The sequence below is a fragment of the Trichosurus vulpecula genome, chromosome 5, assembly GCF_011100635.1.
Source record: "Trichosurus vulpecula isolate mTriVul1 chromosome 5, mTriVul1.pri, whole genome shotgun sequence".
In the NCBI taxonomy this organism is placed as follows: domain Eukaryota; kingdom Metazoa; phylum Chordata; class Mammalia; order Diprotodontia; family Phalangeridae; genus Trichosurus; species Trichosurus vulpecula.
The window spans coordinates 265411436-265436249 of NC_050577.1; the positions used below are offsets into that span (position 1 = coordinate 265411436).

General features: G+C 42.4%; 1 protein-coding gene and 1 long non-coding RNA gene across 2 annotated transcripts; one reads left to right on the forward strand and one right to left on the reverse strand.

The window, feature by feature from the left end:
* The first annotated feature begins 1182 nt into the window (after positions 1–1182).
* SDR9C7 (short chain dehydrogenase/reductase family 9C member 7) lies at positions 1183–24814 on the forward strand. The gene is made up of 4 exons (XM_036761180.1): positions 1183–1483; positions 7619–7877; positions 9397–9560; positions 24594–24814. The coding sequence occupies exons 1-4, from the start codon at positions 1183–1185 to the stop codon at positions 24812–24814; spliced, it is 945 nt and encodes a 314-aa protein (XP_036617075.1).
* LOC118851668 lies at positions 16390–18866 on the reverse strand. The gene is made up of 3 exons (XR_005010502.1): positions 18783–18866; positions 18329–18615; positions 16390–16594 (listed from the first exon to the last, which is right to left on the reverse strand). It is a non-coding gene; the product is annotated as an uncharacterized LOC118851668 (long non-coding RNA).

The window sequence follows — 24814 nt, forward strand, 5'->3', positions numbered from 1 at the left end:
CTGAACCCTCTTCTGACTCTCCAGTTCTGTAATCATTATCTTTCCCCTAATGGGGATCCCTTTCCTGATTTCCCTCTTTTCATCAGTGGACTGTCCTTCTCCCAGTCACCTAGGCTAGAAACCTGAGTCTCCTTTGGCTCTTTCCTTTATCAAACCTCCCTTCCCCACTCTCCCCTACCATTTTCAATTGGTAGCAAACTCCAACTTGCCACCACCCTAATTAACTCATTAATCAAAAATTATTTAACAACCAACTATATGCCAATCTCCTCTACTGACAAAAGAAAGCCTAACTCCAAGCTAATGGGAAAAGGGAGCAGTAGTGGCCTGACTTTCTGAAAAAATGATTCAGTCTTGGTCTCCTTGGAGAGTCTTAGCCTGTCCAGAGTGTGGCTGCAGAGATCTGATACAGGCCCACTGAGACCCCATATCTTATCATTAGCTCTTTTTCCTTTAACAGGAATAAGGCCAATTCCCCCCAATCAGGATGAACCCCTATCCCTCAGCCCCACAGCTTCTATTTCCAAGTGGACCAGAAGAGTGAGCCAGAATGGAATAAACATAATCAGTCTTCCATTATTTTATAATGGAGGAGAGCTAAAGCATAGATAAGCCCAGAGAGTAGATGATCCAAAAATATTTTCACTGGACCTTGGGATGTACAATTTGAATCTTATTTTCACTGACAGATTTACCTTCATAATTGCTTGCTCATAATGATGCCCCTGAGCTCACACTAAGTAGTGTAGGTCAACTGGACATAGCAGACAGTCTGAATTTTATGCGCACTTTTGCCCTAGTCACTTCACAAGGGAAGAGAGCCCACACATTCATGACCTAACCCAAGCTGTCTGTCACCACTGATGTCCCAAGGATTCTCAAAAACAGCAGCCACCAGCATCAGGAATGGGGAGATAAGGAGGGAGATGCCATTAAAGGTGACAGGGTTTCAAGTCAGACTTGAATTTCTTGCATCAAAGTTAATTGCCAATGGTACCCGCCTAGTAAAAAAAAACCTACGTTTGGGTCCTGCCCAGTAGTATCTGTTGCAAGTTGTTGAAAGGGAGGGTAATCTTTTTGTCTCTTTGGTGTGTTCCAGAGAGCCTGGGGTGAACCTCCCTGGGCCAGAACCTCCAGTTGTCTCCAGACCCTGGTGCTCCCTCCTCCCTGAACCCTGGCACCATGGGTGGCATCATGGACCTCTCTTTCATGTACCGATGGTTAAAGAACTTTAACCTGGTCCCAAACCTCTCTGACAAGTATGTATTCATCACTGGCTGTGACTCTGGCTTCGGAAACCTTCTGGCTCGGAAACTGGACGATCGAGGGATGCGGGTGCTGGCTACCTGCTTCACTGAGGAGGGAGCCCAGGAACTCCGAAGGGCATGCTCCCACCGGCTACAGATCACCTTTTTAGATGTCACCAAGACAGAGAGCATCAAGGCAGCAGCCCAGTGGGTAGATGCCCAAGTGGGAGATCGAGGTGTGGAACAATACAACTTCTTTGATTTATTCTCTTCTTCCTTCCTCATTTTCCCTCCTCTCCATCTCCCCCCCGCCTTCTCCTCACATTAGGATCCTTTTAGCATCTCTGTTGGAAAAGGGAGGGTCATCAAGTGAAGGGCAGAATCAGTATGGATCTTCAAACTTTGGTTCTGATGGGAATATTTCTAGAGCTGTCGGGGGCTGGTTTTTTAAGGCATGTATTTTTTAAGGTATATAGATTTTTAGTTATGTTCTTGGTAGCAGAAGCAGAGGGGGAGCTGGAGGGAACAAATCACTCCTCCCTGTGCTTTCTGGCTGGCCTCTGGTTCACTCGTAAGGGCAGGAGTAAGAGAGGTGCTGTGTGGGGCAGGGCTGTTTCTAGAATGAGAGCATTTCGGAGCTGGAAAGGACCTTAGATATCATGTCCAACCACCTCATTTTACAAATGAGGACACTGAGGCCCAAAGAGTTGAAGGGTCTTATCCAAGTCAAATCCTTTTAAGTTTCAGAGGAGATGTCCTCTCCATTGTATCACATGAATATGATGCCTCTCAGACACTCTGAAAGCCCTGATCATGAAATTCTTCCTGGTAGCCAATCCTAGTCTTTCTTAGTACAGTCAAAAATGTAATTCTTTGTCTGGTGGGGTTGAGCAGCAGTCAGAGGGGTAAGTTCTATGAGCCTCAGATGAGAAGGCTGATAGGTGGAGGAGTTTTGTTTCTTCCTATGCATACAGAAGAGAGAAGGAAAGCCTTGTCCTGTATGTAGGTCAAAAGAAACAGATACTTGGCCAGGCTTAGAAGTGTCTTAGTATTGAGGGCAGTGGATAGAGCTCTAGGTCTGGAGTCAGGAAGATCTCGGTTCACATCCAGCCTCAGACACTTACTAGTTGGGTGACCCTGGGCAAGTCACTTGACCTTTATATGCCTCTGTTTCCTCACTTGTAAAATGGAGATCAGAATAGCATCTACCTCCCAGAGTTGTGAGGATGAAATGAGATAACATCTATAAAGTGCTTAGCAGTGCTTGGTACATAATATGCATTTAGTAAAGGCATATTTGTTTCCTCCCTTCCTTTCTGTCCCAGGGTTATAACAAGGAGGAACCAGGGAAGCTAGTACCAGGTCTGCGTTGCCCAAGAAGGAGACATCCTGTGTGGAGGCAGGGGCAGGGGAGGGATGACAAACGTCCAAGTTTCAAAAGCTGAGAGGCTAAGGGGGGAGTTGGCCGTGTGTCATGACCTCATCTTTGCACCTCCAAGGTGCTGATATCCACCTGTACACATATGTCTCTGCTGGTGGTTAGCACCAGGATCAAATGACCAATCAGCAGGACGTGGAAGCCTAGATTTCTGGGTGCTGCTCCTACCTCTGCTTGTGACTCACGCCTGGACAAACCTCTTTTTCCTTCCTCTGTCTCCTCCAGATTGCATAAAGTGTTGTCACTCTGTTCCCACCCTGCCTCCTGGCACTCATGGTAATGATTAACTCTGTCGAGTCTGAGTTGTATCATGCAGCTCCTGAGTCTCACCAAACTTTCTCTTTATCAGTGTGGAGGAGAATATAGTCTCGTTGGTGACAGCCTCCAGGGATTAGGAGAGGGTGGCTGAGAAATGGTAGCTATCCTGTGCCTGTATCCCTATGACTTGAAACAAACCAGCCAAAAGATATGGAGTCAGCTCTATCAGTCTGGTCTTTCAAGGACTCTTCCCCTTGGGGAAGAGGGGTCTCTGGAGGGTCTCTTTATGGCTGGAGGGCTCTCCAGAGAGAGAGGCATGTGCCAGGAGTGGGATAGGGTGGGAGGAAGGAAGTTTGTGTGGGAACTGGTATCAACCCCATTAACTCTATGATCACAGACCAGCTAATACACTTCTCAAAGCTCTTAGTTTCCTCACCTGTAAAACAAGGATCATCATCCTTGTGCTATTGACCTCACAGGGTTGTGAGGAAAGCATTTAGCCAATGTTAAGGCATCACCTAAAATGGATTTCTTTTTAGGAGACAGTTAGGTGGCTCACTGGTTAGAGCACTAGGCCTGGAGTCAGGAAGACCTGAGTTCAAATCTAGCTTCAGATACTCACTAGCTGTATGACCCTGGGTAAGACATTTAATTTCTGTTTGCCTTAATCCCTTGGAAAAAGAAATGGAAACCACTTCAATATCTTTGCCAAGAAAACCCCATGGACAGTAATGGTTCATGGGGTCCATGAAGACATGATTGAACAAGATGTGTTTTTAGGATAAATTGTTTTGTTTTTGTGGGTTTTGCCTATAACTTTGTTGATGCGAAGGATTTCCGGTGAGGAATTGTCTTCTCTCAAAGCAGACCCGCACCTACTCTGCAACTCAAGAGTCTTAGAAAACTATCCGTGATACTGAGAGATTAAGTGTCATGCCTAAGGTGACAGAGACAGTAGGGGCCAGAGTCTTCTTGGCTCCAAGACCAGTTGTCTATTCAACTCTGCCACAGTCTGTCATTAACAAGACCATTATTATCAATAACATTAACAATAATGATGATATCTGCATCCTTAAAGGGACCTAGGAGGAGTCCTAGCCACCTCTCTGCCTAACCCGTAGAGACAGTAGAAATCATTCCGGGTGGGAACACCTACTGTGTCCCCCAAGCATAGACTATCTTCTCCTCAATAGGTGGACTGGGGTTTTTAGTAGCCAAGTGGGAGAGGGAGGCCTCATTCAGTTTCCTGAAGGTTCAAGGTCAGGAGCAAATGGGAACTCTGAGGTGAAAGGGGATCAGAGCACTGTAGATTTAGAGCTAGAAGGAATCTTCAGGGTCTTCCTCTCATTTTGCAGATAGGGAAACTGAGGCCCAAAGAAGGTAAGTGATTTAGTCAAAGCTGCGCAGGTAGTGAGTGGTAGAGCTTGGACCTCCAAACCTGTGTCCTCTGACTCCAAAGTAAATGTTCTTTGTAATGGAAAAGAATGGTAGTTTCAAGTCAGGAGACCAACGTTTAAGTCCTAGCTCACACCGGCAGTGCGAGAGTGCTGAATTGAGAATCCATGAAGACCTAACAGTCCCCATAGGGCATAGATTATGCGCCTGGAGTCAGGAAGACCTGAGTTCAAATGTGAGCTCAGACACTTATTAGCTGTGTGACTTTGGGCAAGTCACTTAACCCTGTTTGCCTCAGTTTTTTCATCTGTAAAATGACCTGGAGAAGGAAATAGCAAGCCACTCCAGTATCTTTGCCAAGAAAACCCCAAAAGGAGTCTCAAAGGGTCAGATATGACTGAACAACAACAAAAGGCCTAAAGTCTAATCTTGGTTCTGCCAAGTGTGGTCCTGAACAAGTTGTTTCCCTCTCTAGGCCTCGGTTTCTTTATCTGTAAATGAAGGGCTCTAGATTAAGACAATCTACAAGGTCTGTTTTAGCTCTAATATAGTCTATGAATCTGACTGCTATTTATCCACGGGCCACTTCATAAGAATCCACAATTTCATCGTATTACCTTTGTAATACATTAATTATTTGTAATATGTTATAATAATATTTTGTAATATTAATATTTGTAATATTTTAATATTACAAATATTTTCTTTGTAGATATTACCTTTGTGGTGGCTATTATCTTTGTAATCTCAAACCCCTCTGAGCTGTGGCTACCGTGAATTATCCCTCTGCTCCTCAGCTGGTGATAAAGGCTTTTCTAATTTATCCAAGGCTGGTTAGAATCCATCACCATGCCCACACAGGAACTGTCACCTTTTGGTTAGAATTACCATAGCTTGGCTTGAGCCCTAGTGGTCTGCTACTCCCTCGCAATAGAATAGAAGCCTCTTGAGGCCAGGGACTCTTTCATTCTCGTCTTTTGAGTCTCAAGGGTCTAGCACCTCTGACACGTGCTAAGTACTTAAGTGAAGGTGATGCAGTGGCTGGAGTGCCTGACCTGAAGTCAGGACGGACTTGAGTTCAAATCCAGCCTTGGGCACTTGCTAGCCATGGAACCCTGGGCAAGCCATTGAACCTCTCTCACAGCCTCAGTTTCCCCATCTATAAAGTAGGGATAATAATGGTATGGAACTCCCCAGGTTATCGTGAGGATAAGGTGACTTTTTAAAAATAATTTTACAAACCTCGAAGTGCTCATTATCATTATGAATAAATGTTTACTTATTGATTGATTGGCGAAACTCAAGAACTCAGCTACCCAAGGATAGCTAGAAAATCATTTAAATAATGTGGCACAATTAGCATTTGACTTTCAATGTCCTACTATGTCTCAGTGGGTTTAATTGCCAATAACAGGGGTAGAGCCAGGTGGAAAAGAACAAAAAGGCTGGGACCTTGGGCCCATTTACTCCTACCCTGAAACAAAACTGTAGCCTTTGGTTTGGTGTAAAGGCCAGTCGAAAAAGTCCTGCTGTCTCTACAATAATAGTAATAGTAATTCAGACTTTTAGAGTACTTAATAAAGAACTTTCCTTATAATAACCAGTTAGACAATATAAATTTATATCATGAGATAAATAAATTTTAAATTTTATTTATTTTATATATTTATTTTATATTTTATTTAAAACTTAAATTTAAATTTTATTGATGAGGAAACTGAGACACAGAGAAGTTAGCTGAATTGCTGGTCAGACAGCCAAGATGTGGGAAAGTCAAGATTCGAACCTATATCTTCCAACACTAACTTGAATCCTCTTTCTACTATGCTGTAAAGTTTGCTTAGTCTCCATTGCTTTAATTTTTTTAAACTTATCTTTAGATTTCAAAACAATGATTTCCTTCTTCCTTCCATTAAAAACAACAAAAAATAAAATCCTTATAGCAAAAACACACAGTCAAGCAAAACAAATCCCCACATCAGCCATGTCCAAAAAGTAGGTGCCTCATTCTGCACCCCGAGTTCTTCACTTCTCTGTCAGGAGGTAGGTGGAATGGTTTCTCCTTAGTCCTCGTCTAGAATTATGACGGTTCATTGCATTGATTTGAGTTCTTACATCTCTCAAAGTTGTTGGTCTTAACAATGTTGTTATTTGTTTGTTTGGTTTGGTTTGGTTTGATTTAGTTTGGTTTGCTTCTTAGGAGGAAGTCACAAGTTAAATGACTTGCCCAGGGTCACACAGCTAGTAAGTGTCTGAGGCTGAACTTCAATTCAGGTCCTCCTGACTCCAGGGCCAGCGATCTATCCGCCGCGATGTCGTTGGTACTGCATAATTTGTTCCCCTGGATTCCCTCAGTTCACTCTGCATCAGTTCATTCAGGTTTCTCTAAAGCTGCCCTTTTCATCATCTCTTACAGCAAAATAGTATTTCATTACATTCATATGCCAGAATTTATTCAACTATTCTCCAACCGATAGGCAACCACTTATAGTGGGATGCCCACAATACTTACTATGCACCCCTCTCCAGGCATCTAGGGGCACCGTGGAATGAGCGCTGGGCTTGGAATGAGGAACATTCATGTTCTTCAGTTCAAATCTGACCTCAGACACGAGCTGTGTAACACTGGGCAAGTCACTTAACCCTGTTTGCCTCAGTTTCCTCATCTGTAAAATGAGCTGGAGAAGGAAATGGCAAAGTACTTCAGTATCTTTGCCAAGAAAATCCAAATGGGGTCATGAAGAGTCAACACAACTGAAATGACTGGACAATTCATCTCACAGAGTTGTGGCAAGGAGCAAATAAGATAATGTTTAAGGAAGTCTTTTGTAACCCTAAAGTAGTAGAAATGTGAGTTTTTGTGGGGAGGTGCTAGGGATTGGGATGTCATAAGGTACTAATTTATTAGCATATAAATTCATCTCTAGTAGAAAGAGCACTGCCTCTGGGGCTGGGATATGGGTTTCGATTCCCAGGCATCAGTTGTCTCATTTGTCAAATGGGGAAGTTGGACCCGGTGACCTTGGAGGTTCCTTCCAGCTTTATATTATAATTCCGTGATGCATTAAGAAGCAATATGGACTTGGAATCAGGAAGACCTGAGTTCAAATCTTCCCTCTTACATTAGTTGTATGACTAGGCAAATTAGGTGACTCCCTAAGACTAATCTATTAAGTAATAGCATAGATTGCTAAGAATTTCCTTATGCTGATGAAATCACTGATCTATTGGCCTATCCCACAAACATTTTTCTTCTCTTTTTACTTCTCCCTTCCCTTAGGGCTCTGGGGTCTGGTGAATAATGCTGGAGTTGGCCTGCCCAGTGGCCCCAATGAGTGGCTGACCAAAGAGGACTTTGTAAAGGTGATAAATGTGAACCTGGTGGGATTGATTGAGGTGACCCTGAACATGCTGCCAATGGTCAAGAGGGCCCGGGGCAGGGTCATCAACATGTCCAGCTCTGGGGGCCGAGTGGCCGTCATTGGAGGTGGTTACTGCGTCTCCAAGTTTGGTGTGGAGGCCTTCTCTGACAGCATCAGGTGAGGGGACCCCAACTCACTTTATCACCTACTTTGTCCTTCCTTAAGTGGGAAAAAGAAGACTCCCCTTGGGGTCATCAGCCCCAAACCGAGGAGGAATTCTGGTCCAGTCTGGAAAGCTCTGAAAAGGGCATCTCTGGAACTGTGTGGCTCATTGTTTTCTCTTTGTGCAAGACCAAATCAGAAGGGGAAAGCTTGAAGGACCTTTCTTTTTAAAAATAGATCTTTATCGATATCTCTTATTTTATTTTGTTCTCTAATCACCTAGATTTTACCCTGTATCCCACCCTCAGTGAGAGATCTTTTAATGTTCAAACAGGAACTGGGAAGGGAGCGTGAGTTTGAGGAGAGCTGGACTATCTTTTTCCCCATAGATGTCCCATCTAGTAGTCGGGGCAACTAGGTGGCACAGTGAGTAGAGCACCGGCCCTGGAGTCAGGAAGACCTGAGTTCAAATCTGGCCTCAGACACCCGACACACTTACTAGCTGTGTGACTTAGGGCAAGTCACTTAACCCCAATTGCCCTGCCTTCCCCCCTCAAGAAACAAACAAACAAACAAACCAAAAAAGAACTCCATTTAATAGAAGGCTCAGCCACCATATCGAAAAGATCAAGTTTCAGTCAGTTAGCAGGTGACTAGGATTTGGGGACTACTTAGTGCCAGGCCCTGGTGATACAAAGATAAAAAATGACACAGGACCTGCCTTCAAGGAGAGAGAATACATTCTATAAGGACAATACAACACATATGAGGATGGTGGCTAGGGAAAGGAATTAGGCAAGTTGCGGGGACAGTGAGTAGAGCTGTAGGGAAGTAATTTTTCATGTGTTTTCCAGTAGCAATGACAATATTGATTTGGTTACCATTCCCTGAGAAAGAGATAAAGTGCTAGAGAGTGGGGGGGTGGGGTACCATGGCATGAAGCTGAGGGACAGATACCAAGATGCCTGTGTTGGCTGGATGTTGGTTGGTTGGATGTCCCTGGCATCCAGGCAAGATACAGGCAGTGGTAGCAAGTGGGGGAGATAAGGATTGCCTCACTCACCCTTCAATATATGTTTTGGGAGGTGAGGATATAAGGTCTCCACTTACACCCTCAAGGACCTATATACTCAAGGAAGAAACTATACTCCCACAATTCTATTTCTTTTCACAGTCATCCCTTTCTAAACCCTCAAACTGGAAGAAAGGTGGGTGTAGGAGGTCAAGAGTGGGTGGCTTGGACATAGTAACTAATTCCTATTCCTGATGGCCCTGCCCATCCTAATTGTTAGTAGTGGTTAAGCACTGGAAGAAAGGGCAATTTGCATGAATTTCATTGTGTGTGTGTGTGTGTGTGTGTGTGTGTGTGTTTTAGGAAGTTTTCCAGGTACAAATTCCAGCTGGTTGGAGAACATGGGTATCAGGGAGTAGATGAGCTGAAACTCTACCTCCCACACACAATTGTTCCTACTGAAATCTAGAAAGTCTTTGGAACTGGAGCCACATTGATCTAAGTTCCTAACTTTCCTACTAGGAGGGAGCTCTATTATTTTGGAGTGAAAGTCTGCCTCATTGAGCCTGGAAACTACCGGACCTCCATTTTGGGCAAGGAGGACATAGAACAGCACATGCAAAAGCTATGGGAGCGGCTGCCCCAGGAGACAAAGGATAGCTACGGAGAGCAGTACTACTACCTTTGTAAGTACCCTCACCCAACATGGCAGGGGCAGGAGATGGGGCAGGATGAGGAGAAGGGACAACGATGGGGAGCAACACCGCAGACAGGAGTGGGTTAAAGGTGAGCAGGGACATTTCTTCTGGACAGCACAAATCACTCAGTTCGCCCTCAGCATTTTTAGACAAGTGTAGGGGAGAGGGATGGAAAGAACTTGGGGATAGCCTTAAAGAGGAAAGGAAACCCTAAGTGGGTAGCCTGTGGTGTGCATGTGTGATCTTGACCTTATAGACTTGGACCTTGGGTTTGTTTATATCTGCCAGGGGATCCCTTGTACTTCGTGGAAAGGGAAAACATGATGGAGTCCCTTTAATTATCTGTCTTCTCTCCTCTCCTTCCATCCCCTTCTGGGGGGTCTAGGTTATGGGATGAAGATTTATTATTGTTGCTTGTCCTTCATTCGAAGAGGACCGATGACATCAGGAAGGTGATGTCATGACTTGCAAGTGAATTAGACTTACTTTTTTTTGTGAGGGAGTAAGGCAGAGCAATTGGGGTTAAGCGACTTGCTCAAAGGCACACAGCTAGTAAGTGTGTCAAGTGTCTAAGGTCGTATTTGAACTCAGGTCCCCCTGACTCCAGCGCCGGTGCTCTACTCACTCCTGGCCACCTAGGTGCCCCAAGTGAATTAGATCTAAGATGAAGATAGAGGCTGTAATGAGGACCCTAGGAAATAGTACAGTGCCCCAGGGCTTAGCACTGTGCCTAGCAACTAGTAGGTGCTTAATAAATGCTTATTGACTGACTGGCTAGTCTGGTAATCTAGCAAAATCATTGATTGAGGATGTCATGTGGAAAAAGGATTCTTGCCTCCAGAAGTGGTGGGAACCACTTACTGCGGAAGTTCTCAAGCAGAGTCAAGTCAGGTCAGCAAATATTTATAGAGAGCACCTGCTAAGTGCCAGGCCCTGGGGATAGAAAGGTAAAAACAGTCCTCACCCTCAAGGAACTCACCATCTAATGGGGAAAAACAAGCCAATAGTTACGTACATACAAGACATATGGGAATATATGGAGGGTGATTTAAAAAATAAGGCACTGGGAATCTGGGGAAGGCAAGAGTAGGAAAGGCCTCTTGCAGAAGGTGAGATTTGAGCAGAATCCTAAGGGAAGTGAGGAGGGAGAGCATTTCAATAATGAGACATCAAGGTCAAAGGTGTGGAGTTGAGAGTTGAGTATAGGCCAGTGTGCATGAAGGTGAGTGAAGTGTAAGATGGCTAGAAAGGGTGCCAGGGGTCAGGACTCAGGTTCCCCAACCTTAGGCCTCCAGGTCGTGAAGGATTTTAGATGTCAAATGAAGGGTTTTGTATTTGATCCTGTAGGTAATAGGGAGCCACTGGAATTTATTGAGTAGGAAGATGATGTGATCAGATCTGAGCTTTAGAAAAATCACTTTGGCAATTGAGTGGGAGATAAATTAGAGTGAGGAGAGATTTGAGGCAGGTAGGCCAATTAGAAGGTCATTATAATGGTCCAAGTGAACGATGATGGAGGACCTATGCCAAGTTGATGACCGTGTGAGTGATGAGAGAAAGACATATATGAAAGATGATATAAAGGTAGAAATGACTATTTCTGACAACAGATTGGCGATGCGTGGTTAATGAGAGTTAGGCATTGAGAGTGACACTGAGGTTGCCATTCTGAGTCATTGAAAGTAATAAGAAAGTTGGGAAGAGAGTAGGGTTTTGGGAGGAAAAGATAATGGGTTCTGTTTTGGACTTGTTGAGTTTGATATTTCTATAGGACTTCCGATTTGAGATGTTCAAAAGGCAACTGGCGATACAGGACTATAGCTCAGGAGAGAGATGAGGATTGGCTATGTAGATCAGGGAATCTTTTGCATGGTGATGATAATTTAATCCATGAAAGAACTGATGAGATCATCTAAGTGAGATAGTAAAGGAGGAAACAAGAAGAAAGCCCAGGACAGAGCCTTGGGGACTCAAACAAAAGCAAAAACCAGGGGACATAGTAACTACTCCTGACTGTGTATGCAATATTAAACACTGATAATCTATTCTCTCTGGGCATGTCATCACCACCCCCAAAGACACACACACACACACATACACACACACACACCCCAAGGCTCAGATATTTAAAATATTGTGGTTGCACAATTTGTCAGACATAGCAAAAATAGAAGGAAATAGGTCAAGTACTCCTACATGGAGCTATCTGCCTACAGCCATCCCTTGCTTTCAGTACATTTCCTAATTGTACTCCTGGGATATGTATGGGGAGGAAGGAGATCCCTGAGGCACACACAGTCCAAAAGGGATCCAGGAAAGGAATCTGTCCAGGGCCTCATCTCAGGATCATAGACTATAGCAGGGGAAAAGTAGAGGGAGAAACCAGTCCCCACTCCCCAATCCCTAATAGTTACCAGTCTCAAGACCTGGAATCTTCTAGCAAAGTGACTAAGTGGATAGTGAAATAAGCCAGGCTTGGAGTCAGGAAGACCTGAGTTCAAATCCAGCCTCAGACACTTACTAGCTGTGTGACCCTGGGAAAGTCACTCGACCTCTGTTTGCCTCAGTTTCCTCACTTGTAAAAATGGGGATAAAAATAACCCCTACTTCCCAGGGTTGTTATAAGGATCAAATGAGATGATAATTATAAAGAGCTTAGAGCTGTGTCTGGTGCATAGTAAGTGCTACATAAGTGTTAGCTACAATTATTAACCTACTACAGACCTGGTTGCTGGATCACCGTGGATCACCTTGATAGTGCTTGTCTTCAGCTGTCACACCCCAGGCTGTTCTGGTCTTATGACAAAGAAGCCAGCAAAACCAAAACCAAGGGCAATAGTGGCCCATCCTCCATCACCTGCCTGGCCACAAGGGAGTCCCATTCCCAAGGGCAGGAGGCAGCCTACCTTGGTCAGCAGCAGACAGATCTCATTTTATTTTATTTTATTTTTATTTATCTATCTATTTAGTTAGTTAGTTAGTTGTCAGCATTGATTTTCACAAGAGTTTGAATTACAAATTTTCTCCCCATTTCTACCCTCCCCCCCCACTCCAAGATGGCGTATATTCTGGTTGCCCTGTTCCCCAGTCAGCGCTCCCCTCTGTCACCCCACTCCCCTCCCATCCCCTTTTCTCTCCCTTTCTTGTAGGGCAAGATAAATTTCTATGGCCCATTGCCTGTGTATCTTATTTTCTAGTTGCATGCAAATTTTTTTTTTTGTTTTTGAACATCTGTTTTTAAAACTTTGAGTTCCAAATTCTCTCCCCTCTTCCCTTCCCACCTACCCTCCCTAAGAAGTCAAGCAATTCAACATAGGCAACATGCATATCATTATGTATAACCCTTCCACAATACTCATGTTGTGAAAGACTAACTATATTTTGCTCCTTCCTAACCTATCCCCCTTTATTGAATTTTCTCCCTTGGCCCTGTCCCTTTCGAAAGTGTTTGTTTTTGATTACCTCCACCCCCATCTGCCCTCCCTTCTATCATTCCCCCCCTTTTTTAATCTTCTTCCTCCTTTTTTCCTGTGGGGTAAGATACCCAAATGAGTATGTATGGTATTCCCTCCTCAGGTCAAATTTGATGACAGCAAGATTCACTCATTCCCCCTTACCTGCCTTCTCTTCTCTTCCTACAGAACTGCTTTTTCTTGCCACTTTTATGCGAGATTCTATCTCTCCCTATCTCCCTCTCTCATTATATTCCTCTCTCATGCTTTAATTTGATTTTATTTCTTTTAGATATCTTCCCTTCATCTTCAACTCACCCTGCCCTCCCCTCTATATACATATATACATACATATACGTACATACACACTCACATATACATATATATATATATATATATATATATGCATATTCCTTTCAGCTACCCTGAGTCATACACATCATCTTTCCATGTAGGAATGTAAACAAAACAGTTCAACTTTAGTAAGTCCCTTGCAATTTCTTTTTCTTGATTACCTTTTCATGCTTCTCTTGATTCTTGTGTTTGAAAGTCAAATTTTTATTCAGCTCTGGTCTTTTCACTGAGAAAGCTTGAAAGTTATATATTTTATTAAAAATCCATATTTTGCCTTGGAGCATGATACTCAGTTTTTCTGGGTAGGTGATTCTTGGTTTTAATCCTAGCCCCATTGACCTCCGGAATATTGTATTCCAAGCCCTTCGATCTCTTAATGTAGAAGCTGCTACATCTTGGGTTATTCTGATTGTGTTTCCACAATACTCAGATTGTTTCTTTCTGGCTGCTTGCAATATTTCCTCCTTGATCTGGGAGCTCTGGAATTTGGCGACAATATTCCTAGGAGATTTCTTTTTGGGATCTATTTGAGGAGGCGATCGATGGATTCTTTCAATTTCTATTTTGCCCTGTGGCTCTAGAATATCAGGGCAGTTCTCCTTGATAATTTCTTGAAAGATGATATCTAGGCTCTTTTTTTGATCATGGCTTTCAGGTAGTCCAATAATTTTTAAATTATCTCTCCTGGATCTATTTTCCAGGTCAGTGGTTTTTCCAATGAGATATTTCACATTGTCTTCCATTTTTTCATTCTTTTGGTTCTGTTTTATAATATCTCGATTTCTCATGAAGTCACTAGCTTCCACTTGCTCCAGTCTAATTTTTAAGGTAGTATTTTCTTCAGTGGTCTTTTGGACCTCCTTTTCCATTTGGCTAATTCTGCCTTTCAAGGCATTCTTCTCCTCACTGGCTTTTTGGAGCTCTTTTGCCATTTGAGTTAGTCTATTTTTAAGGTGTTATTTTCTTCGGTATATTTTTCAGTATTTTTTGGGTCTCCTTTAGGAAGTCATTGACTTGTTTTTCATGGTTTTCTTGCATCCTTCTCATTTCTCTTCCCAATTTTTCTTCTACTTCTGTAACTTGCTTTTCCAAATCCTTTTTGAGCTTTTTTTGGAGGCTTTTTTTGTAGGCTCTTTGACTTTTTTGACTTCTTCTGGCTGTATGTTTTGGTCTTCTTTGTCACCAAAGAAAGATTCCAAAGTCTGAGACTGAATCTGGGTGTGTTTTCACTGCCTGGCCATATTCCCAGCCAACTAACTTGGCCCTTGAGTTTTTCAGTGGGGTATGACTGCTTGTAGAGTTAAGAGAACTATGTTCCAAGCCTGGGGGGATGTGCCAGCTCTGCCACACCAGCACTCCTCCTTCCCCAAGAACCCCCAACCCGGACTTGACTTAGATCTTCAGCAGGCTCTTCACTCCTGCTCTGGTCCGCCACTTAATTCCTCCCACCAGGTGGACCTGGGGCCGGAAACAACTGCAGCTGTGGTTCTGTAGCTGCCCCACCTCCTCTGCCCCCGGGGCGGTGGCTCCTTTTTAAATTCTGTCCCCAGCAGCTTTTCCCACTAACCTTCTCTGTTGTCTTTGGTATTTGTGGGTTGAGAAGTCTGGTAACTGCTGCAGCTCACTGATTCAGGGCGCTAGGGCCCGCTCCAACCGGCTCCTGGTCTGGTTGGTCCACGCTGCCCATGCTGGGCTCCGCTCCCAGCTCCGTGCGGGATAGACCTCACCCAGAGACCATCCCTCTGCTATTTTATGGGTTCTGCAGTTCTAGAATTGGTTCAGAGCCATTTTTTATAGGTTTTTGGAGGGGCTCAGCAGGGAGCTCATGCTAGTCCCAGCTTTCCAGCCACCATCTTAGCTCTGCCTCCTGAATCTTCCAGATCTCATTTTCTAGTCCAGAGCATACTTGAGGCAATACTGCTTCCCTGTCATCTCTCTGTTCTGGAGAGTGCAAGGTGCAGCCTCATTTCTCTTTCATCGGTCTCCCTCTGTGGAAAATTCCGGGGCTCTCAGCTTCCCATTGAGATGAAGCCAAAGTGACTTTTTTTCTGAGAAAGAAACCCAGCAATACCCCTTTAGAACTGATAAAGACCTCAGATGTCATAGTGTCAGAGAATCTCAGAGGCCATGTCACCCAGTCCCCTTATCTTATACATGCTGAAACCAAGGTCACACAGGTAATAAGGAAGAGTCAGGATTTAAACCCAGGTCCTGTGGTTCCAAATCTAGTAGGTCTTCCTACTGTGCCACCATGTCTCAATCCCGGCAATTTCATATCTTAAGTATTTATTTTAATAAGACATTCTCCTAGACAATCCACGCCGCTCTCTCTTTCTCTGTGCCAAGTATGAAGATGATTGCCATTTAAACAAATGAGATGAGTCATGGAGATTTGATAGCACAAAAGCACTTTTCCATTATACAAAAATAGTCTCTGTTCTTTATGGAACAGAGTTGGAACGAGACACGGGTTACAAATCCTAATGTCTTGATAACAAATGGAGGCGGGGGGACTCTTACTAGAACTAGAGGTGCTGTATTAAAATTCAACAACACAAAAGCACTTTTCCATTATACAGAAATAGTCTCTATTCTTTATGGAACAGAGTTGCAATGAGACATGGGTTACAAATCTGAATGTCTTGATAACAAATGGTGGGGGGCAGGGGGACTCTTGCTAGAATCAGAGGTGCTGTATTAAAATTCAACAACACAAAAGCACTTTTCCACAATACGTGACAAAGGTGCAGTATTGGAACACCAGACAAATCAGAAGTATGAAGCAAGAACAAAATTATTTCATAAAAAGACCTGTTCTATTTGTGGTAATCTCCTTCTCCCCCCCCACCCCCCGCCATACACCTACCTCAATCTCCCACCATCTCCATTGCTAATGGAGATGTCCTAATAGCAGGACAGGCTGCTGGATTCTCTTCAACTAGCATCTGAATGCAATTCTTTTAGAGCTTAGGGTTCCTCTGAGAGCCATCTAGCATGGTGCCACGTTCAATTGGAGCACAGTAAACACTCTTGAATGAAGGGGAGATACTTCGTCTCTAAGCCATGTCCATGTACTCCCAGGCTATTCTAAAGCAGGACCTCCTTTGTAACACTGTGTCTCTGGTCCAAGCGCTTTGTCTGGCAGGTTAACTATCAGAATCATTGAATCACAGAATTTTAGTAGGAAGGAACTTTGGCTACTAGTCCAACCTGTAACTAAAAGGAATATTTAATAATCATAATAATAACAATATTTATATAGTGCTCTAACTTCTATAAAGTACTTTATAAATATGATGTCATTCTACCCTCACAACAACCCTAGGAGGTAGGTGTTATTATTATCCCCATTTTACAAATGTGGAAACTGAGGCAGGCAGAAGGGAAATGATTTGCCCAAGGTCACATAGCTAGTAAAGTGAAATTTGAACTCAAGTCTTCTTGACTCCAAGTCTGCTTAAGACTTCTGGTGAGGTAGAACCTACCGCCTCTTAAGATAGCTTATTCCCCTCCCCCTTTCTCAGGGGAGGCAATCAGGGTTAAGTGACTTGCCAGGGTCACAAAATCTAGTGCCAAACTTGAACTCAGGTCCTCCTGACTCCAGGGCTGGTGCTCTATCCACTGCACTTCCTGGCTGCCCCTTAGCCTATTCCCCTTTTCGACAGTTCAAATGGTTAGGAAGTTTTTCCTTGACACCAATCCTGTAGTTGCCTTTTTGCACCCGTGATTTCAAGTTCTTTGCTCTGGGGCCAAACAGAACAAGTCTAATCTTTCTTCAGCATGAGAGCTCTTCAGATATTAAGAGGGAACTTCAATGTTCCCCACCCTGACACCACTCCCCGCAGTTGTCTCTTCTTTTGGCCCAATTCCTGCAACCTCTCCACCTTCCCAGTTGTCTTCCTCTGCCTCCTCTCCAGTTTCTCCTTATCTTTCTTAAATCATGGTGCTCTGAGCCAAGGACAATATTCCAGATGAGGTCTGACCTTGTCATCACCTCCTTTTCCCTGGAAGCTCTGCCTCTCAATGCAGCCCAAGGTTAAATTCACTTTACTAACTGCCACTAAAATCCCTAAAACTTTTCCAAACATTCTGGCATCCATCTATGCCTTCCTCAGTCTTGTGAACCTGATTTTTTTTCAACCCAAGACCATGATTTTTCATTTATCCATATTGTTTTCTTGGTTAGATTCAGCCCAATACTCTAGCCTGTCAAGGTCTTTTTAGGTCCTAGTTATCATCCACCCCACCTCACCCCTGGCTTTGTGTCATCCCATCTGCAAATTTGATGAGCAAAGCTTTCTTTATTTATCCAAGTCACTGATAAAAATATTAAACAGCACAAAGCCAACCACAAAACCCTGAGGCACTCCTCTGGAAACTTCCTGTCAAACGACATTAACAACTATTCTTTGAATCTGACCATCCAACTTGATTAGAATGCATCTAATCACACTATCATCTAATTTACTTTATCTTTTCCCCCACAAAAATAGCATGATGATTTAATCAAATGTTAAAATCTAAGTAAATTAGGTAAATTACAGCACATCACTGATCTGCAGTTCAGTAATGTGTGTTTTTTTAAGTAAATATTAGTTTTGTATAACTTCTCCTTACTTCTTGTTGTTCAGTTGTATCTGACTCTTCGTGACCCTATTTGGGAATTTCTTGACAAAGATACTAGAGTAGTTTGTCATTTCCTTCTCCAGCTTATTTTACAGATGAGGAAACTGAGACAAGCAGGGTTAAGTGACTTTTCCAGGCTCATATGGAAAGTAAGTGTTTGAGCCCAGATTTGAACTCAGGAAGATGAGTCTTCCTTATTCCAAGCCCAGAGCTTCATGCTCTGTGGCACCACCTAGCTGCCCTTCCTCACCTTACTAGATGTTCCGTAAGCATCTCTTTAATAATCTAATTTTGAATTTTCAAAGGAAATGAAGTTGAGCTTACCAGTTTATAAATTGCAGACTTTCCCTCTTCCAAAAGTTGAGACAATATTTATTCTTTTTCCATCCTTTGGTACCTCTTCTGTTTTCTGTGATCTTTCTTCAGATGTCATTGACAGTGGCTTAGCCATCATATCTATGAATTCTTTCAATACTCAAAGATGGAGTTCATCTGGGCCAAGTGACTTGAATTCACGAAGGGTATCTAGGTGCTCTCTTATTCTCTCTCCACTTTTTAACTCCCCATTAGCCATTCTTGTCTTGTCATTTCCAATGTAAAAGTCTCTTTGGCTGAGAAAACAGAACAAAAAAAAAGAACTGGACAGTTCTACATCCTCTCACTGTATTGCCAGCTATTATGGTCCCATCCACTTCAAGCAACAGTCCTATTCCTTCTTGTTTCTTATCTTTCTCTCCATAGAAACTAAAAAAATAATTCTTTATTGAGTTCAACTTACCTAGTCAACTTCATCCCATTCTGAGCTTTAGCACTCCTGGTACTATGTTAATAGGACCATCCCATGCTGTCTATGTGCATCCATCAGTTTCTTCACCTGTAGAACAGTATCGATAATGGAATCCAAGAATCATAGACATAGAGCTGGAAAAGTCCTTTTGTTTTATAGATGAGGACACTGAAGTCCAGAGGGACTAGATAATGCATGTGAAAGCTTTTGTGAAGTATAAAGAACCATACAAATATTTGGCATTATTATTCTGAGACAGCTACTTATACAACTAGCAAGTTAGTTTAGAATTTTATCCCATCTTGCCTAAATTGTTAAAATAGCCTCCTAACTGCTCTCTCCTCACTGTAGTCAAAGTGGTTTTCCTTGAGCATAGATCTCACCATGTCACTCCCCTATTCCATAAATTCTAGTGGCTTCCTACTACCTTTGGGATAAAATATAAACTTCTCTGTTTAGCTTTTAAACCTTCCCCCACCCTATCCTCCCAGCCTTATTGTACAATAATCCCCCTTCCACGTTTTGCAAACCAGCCAAATTGGACTTTTCTCTGTTTCTCACACACCACACTGCATCTCCTATCTCTAGGCTTCCATATTGGCCAGCCCCCATGCCTACAATGCACTGTCTTTTCACTTTCACTTCATAGGATCTCTCTCTTCCTTCAAGATGGAGCTCAAGTCTTCTCTTCTTAGTGAAGTCTTTCTTGATCTCATCATCTGCTAGGGCCTTCTTTCTCAAGATACTTTGTTTTTTATTCTATATATTTTTATATAGAATTCTATTCTATATATATTTTATTCTATATATCCATTTATATATGCATACATATATATCCATCAATATATCAATCTATCACAAATAAATAAATTCATATTGCCTCCCTAGTAGAATGTAAACTTCTCGGGGGGAAGGATTGTTTTGCTCCAAATATTTATACCTCCATAGTTTGGCACAGTGCTTGGCACATAATACACACAATAAATTCTCATTGGTTGATTGACAAGTTTTCCCAAATGATATGTGATCATTCAGAACGGACCACAGTCCAACACTACCCTGTAAGCTCAAACAAGTCTTCCCAGCGGTCTCTTGTGAGCCCCTACCTATTGCTATGAGCTAGGTCAGTTTCTCCTAGAATCTCCTATCCAAGCTTGGAATACCTCTATTTAGCAAGTCTTCCACATGACTTTTTATTCTACCATTGAATATATGTGGAACCCTAGCAGGAGGAGCAAGGCTTCTTGATGCAACAATTTTCATTAATGTTCACTCTAAAACAATAATGGGAAAGTAATTTACTATTTGACTTGAATATATTCATAATTTTTTAAGTCTTTTTCTTAAAAAAAGTTGAAATTGTTGGGTATTGGTATGAACCTGGGATTTCTTTGGTGAAGACATCTGCAACTTCTCTTTAACTACCATCTTACAGAATTTTCTAGGGGCACTGAGGAGTTAAATGACTTGGTGACCATGATCACAGCTAAATAACTGTCCTAGACAGGACTGGAAAGTAGGACTTCCTGACTCAAAGGTCAGTTCTCTATGTGTTATGCCAGAGTGCTTTTCACTGCAGTTATATTATAGTTCAAATGACGCAGTGATATGGTCATCTGATGACCCCTTTTATGAAGCTAGCTGTCAAATGCCATCTTTTTTTATACTGAAAAACACTATATTTTTTTCTGGTTTAACCTTTGTAACTTATTTTTAAAAATCAAATCTTATTTGTTCTGTAAATCTCAGGATGGCAGTAAACTGCTGACAGCTATAGCCTGTACAATGTTGCCTCGGCCACTGATAGTTTCTAATGTTGTCCTTAGTTGTTGATAACCAAACCAGCATGGTGTTTGAACAAAGAGCTCATCTGGAGTCAGGAAGACCCAAATGCAAGTCCTGCCTCTCATGGGTACTATGTGACCCTGGGTAAATTATTTAACCTCTCCAAACCCCAGGCAGCCCTCAATGTTCATAAATTGCAAAGTAAGGAGGGTAGGGGTGGGGGTGAGGGAATTTCTTAATGGACAATCCTCTTCACCAATAAAATCACAAGCCCAGTCTAAAAACAATCCCCAAACCACACACTCATTCCTGTGATTTCTGGCAGGTCATTTTAAAACTCTGGGCTGCAATTTCTTCATCTGTAAAATGAAAGGGTTGGACATTGATTTCCTTTGGAAAAAATTATTAATATATTTTGTTTTCATATCACCTACATTTCCAACTATTTTCCTCCCAGAGGCTCATCTCTTATAATAAAGAATTCTTAAAGGAGGTTTTAAAAAGTTCAGCAGAACTAACCGGTTATAAAAAAATTCTAGTATTCTACACTGACAGTACCCCCACCTTTGCCAAGAAGCAGGGGGTGGGCAAGGAGGGGAGATGTCATATCTCTTCTTTGGTGCCAAGCTTGATCATTACAATTTTACAGTATTCAGTTTCAACTGTTTTATTAATGATCTATTTACATTGTTGTAGTCTTTGAGTATAATTTTATGCTTTTTATTTATTTATTTAGAATTTATATATATGTATATATATATATATATAATAAATTATAAAATTATTTATAGTTTTCCTGGTTCTACTTACTTCACTTTGCATCATTTCATAGAAATCATTTCATGATTCTCTGTATTCTTCATATTCATCACTTCTTAATATTCCAGTTTGTTTATATAGATATTCCCCAATTAATGGGCATCTACTTTGTTTCTAGTTCCTTGTTACTATAAAAAGTGCTGCTGTAAATATATTGATGTGCATAGAGTTTTTGGACTAATTGGTTCCTGGATCATCATGGGAAGTTCTAAAATTTAGTGATTGAGAGTTGGAGATAGTCTGAACATAGAGAAGTTGGGTGAATGCTTCCTTCGGGTTCTTGGGAAGTGGTAGCAACAGAGTTCTGGAGAGTATGTGAAAATCAGAACTGAGGAGAAGTATGTGAACTGGAACAAAATGGGCATTGAGAAGATGTGAAGCTGTGGGGATAGGATAATGTCTATGGAGACATTGCTGAGATTTCTAGTGACACTTGGAAGACCCAGGAAGCTGCTTCATAGGTAAGAACAGGGAACATTGTGGGGAGATTTATGAAGAGAGAGGGAAGTCCATATTACTATGATAAAGATCATCATAGAACCTAGACTTTTAGAGTGGAAAGGAACCCAAAGACTAGTAAGATGTGGTTCAACACCTATCCCTTACTAGCTATGTGACCCTGGACACTTAATCCATACCCAAAGGAGAATATTGTCTATAACATACTGTACCTAACATATGGTCTTCTAGCCTTTGCTGGAAGAACTCCATTGAGAATCTACTTCCTCCTGGGGGAGCTCATTCCATTTTTGGATAGGTCTAATTGTTGGGAAATTTTTCAACTTTTCTTCTTTCTTCTGAGGCAAGTAGAATCATTCTAATTCCTCTTCCATGTATTTGAAATCATCTGTGAGGTCCTCCCTGAGTCTTGTCTTCTATCAGAAGATCCACAGTTCCTTCAAGTCTTCCTCATATGGCTTGATCATGAGACTCTCTACCATCCTAATCTTCTTCTGGATGTCCTCCAGCTTATCAATGTCCTTTATAAAACTGTCCTTTCTATATAATCTTCAGTCTTTTGGCTACCAGCCTATATTATTGTTTCCTCAATTATCCCAAAGCTCCCCCTGTCCTATGAGGTGAGAAGGACATTGATAGGCTGGAGGGCATCAAGCCCTTCATTTCATAGTGAGTTAATAAATATTTATTGAGTGCCTACTATGTGCCAGGCATTGTGCTAAGCACTGGAGATACAAAAAGAGGCAAAAGATAATCCCTGCCCACAAGCAATTCATTCTAATGGGGGAGACAACAAGCAAACAAATATGTACAAACAAGCTACATACATGACAAATAGGAAATAACTAGGAGAGGGAAGGAACTAGAATTAAGAGAGGTGGGGAAAGGCTTCCTGTTGGGAAGATGGAATTTTAATTGGAACTTGAAGGAATCCAGAGGAGGCAGTAGACAGAGATAAGGAGGAAGTCCATTCCAGGCATAGGAGACAGGCAGAGAAAATGCCTGGAGCCAGGAGATAGAATGTCATGTTCTTGGGATGGCAAATAGGTCAATGTCACTGGATCATAGGGAGAGTAAGGTATAAGAAGGCTGGAAAAGTTAGAGGAGGCTAGGTTATGAGGGGCTTTGAATACCAAACAGAGGATTTTGCATATGATCCTGGAAGCAATAGAGAGTTACTGGAGTTTATCAAGTAGGGGCATGATGTGATAGGACCTAAGCTTTAGAAAAATCACGTTGGTGGCTGGATGGAGAGTGGACTGGAGTAGAGAAAGACTTGAGGCAGGTAGATCCATCAACAGGCTATAGCAGTAGTCTAAGGGTGAGGTGATGAGAGTCTGGACCAGAAGGGTGACAATGGCAAATGAGAAAAAGGAAATATATAAGAGATGTTGTAAAGGTGAAGTTGACAGACCTTGGCAACAGATTGGATGGGGAGCAGGAGGTTGGGGGAGGGGAGTGAAAGATAGTGAGGAGTCAAGGATGATGCCTAGTTTCAAGCCTGAGGAACTGGGAGGATATTTTTGCCCTCTGCAGGAATAGGGAAAGTGGCAGAGAGTTGGGAGAGAGGGGAAAAGGGGAGGTTTAGAGGGAAAGATAATGAATTCCATTATGGACATATTGAGTTTAAGATGTCTACTAGACATCCACTTTGAGGTTTCTGAAAGGCAATGAAATTCCAACAGATTGGAAGTTAGGTAAATTTGAGAATCATCGGCATAGAGATTGTAATTCAATCCATGGGAATTGATGAGCTCACCAAGTTAAATAGTACAGAGGAAAAAGAGAAGAAGGCCCAGGACAGAACCCTGTGAGATACCTACAGTTAGAGGGTGTGACCTGGATGAGGATCCAGTCAAGGCAACAAAGAAGGTGTGGTTAGGCGGGTGGGAAGAGAACCAGAATAAAGTAGTGTCATGAAAACCTTGAGAGAAGAGTGTCAAAGAAGAGATGACCAGAGTAAAAGGCTGCAGGAAGGTCGAGGAGAATGAGGATAGAGAAAAGGCTGTTGGATTTGGCAATAAAAGATCATTGGTAACTTCAGAGAGAGCAGTCTTGGTGGAATAATGAGGTCGGAAGCTGGACTGTAAAGGGTAAGAAGAGACTGAGAGGGAAGTGGGGGGCTCCTACTGTAGACAGCCTTTTTGAGGACTTTAGCTCCAAAGGGCAGAAGAGATATAAGATAATAGTTAGTGGGAATGGAAGGATCAAATGAGAGTTGTTGTTTTTTTTTCAGGATGGAAGAGATATGTTTATAGGCAGTAGAAAATGAGCCAGTGGAGAGGGAGAGACTGAAAATAAGCAAAAGAGTGGGGATGACAGAGGGGCCAGTGTGTTAAGGGAGATGGGATAGAATGGGATCACTTGAACAGGTGGAGAGGTTAACCTTGGTAAGGAATAAGGTTACCCCATCATAGGAGACAGAGATGAAGGAGGATATAGTGGAAGAGGACAAACAAATGATAGGAGATGAGGAAGAGGGAACTCCTAGCAAATTATCTCAATGGTTTTTTATTCCCTTTGTATTGTTCTCAGCATCTCTGCACGTATCTGGGATGCAATTAATGTTTAATTGAATGAATGAATGAAATAAAAATAAGACATGGGGAATAATTGGCAGAGAGTCTTAGAATCTCATAGAGGAATTAGAAGAGATGGGCATCAAAGAAGATGTCAGGAGAGGGAGACAATTTTATGCAGAATCGCTAACCTTTTGATTTTCTTTGTCCTCGAATGCAGACACCAAAAACTTAAAAAATTTGACCAGACTGGCAGAACCGAAAATCAGTGAGGTCACAGACTGTATAGAGCATGCCCTTACTTCTCGAAGTCCTCGGATCCGCTATAATCCTGGCCTGGACGCCAAACTCCTCTACCTCCCACTGGCCAGCTTCCCCACATGGCTGACGGACTTCATTCTGAGCCGATACCTCCCAAAGCCAGCAGACAGTGCCCTATGA

Coding starts and splice junctions, on each gene's coding strand:
- SDR9C7 (XM_036761180.1), top strand. CDS start 1,183: ATGGGTGGCATCATGGACCTCTCTTTCATGTACCGATGGTTAAAGAAC. Junction 1,484..7,618: donor TGCCCAAGTGGGAGATCGAG/GTGTGGAACAAT, acceptor CCCTTCCCTTAG/GGCTCTGGGGTCTGGTGAAT. Junction 7,878..9,396: donor GCCTTCTCTGACAGCATCAG/GTGAGGGGACCC, acceptor CTTTCCTACTAG/GAGGGAGCTCTATTATTTTG.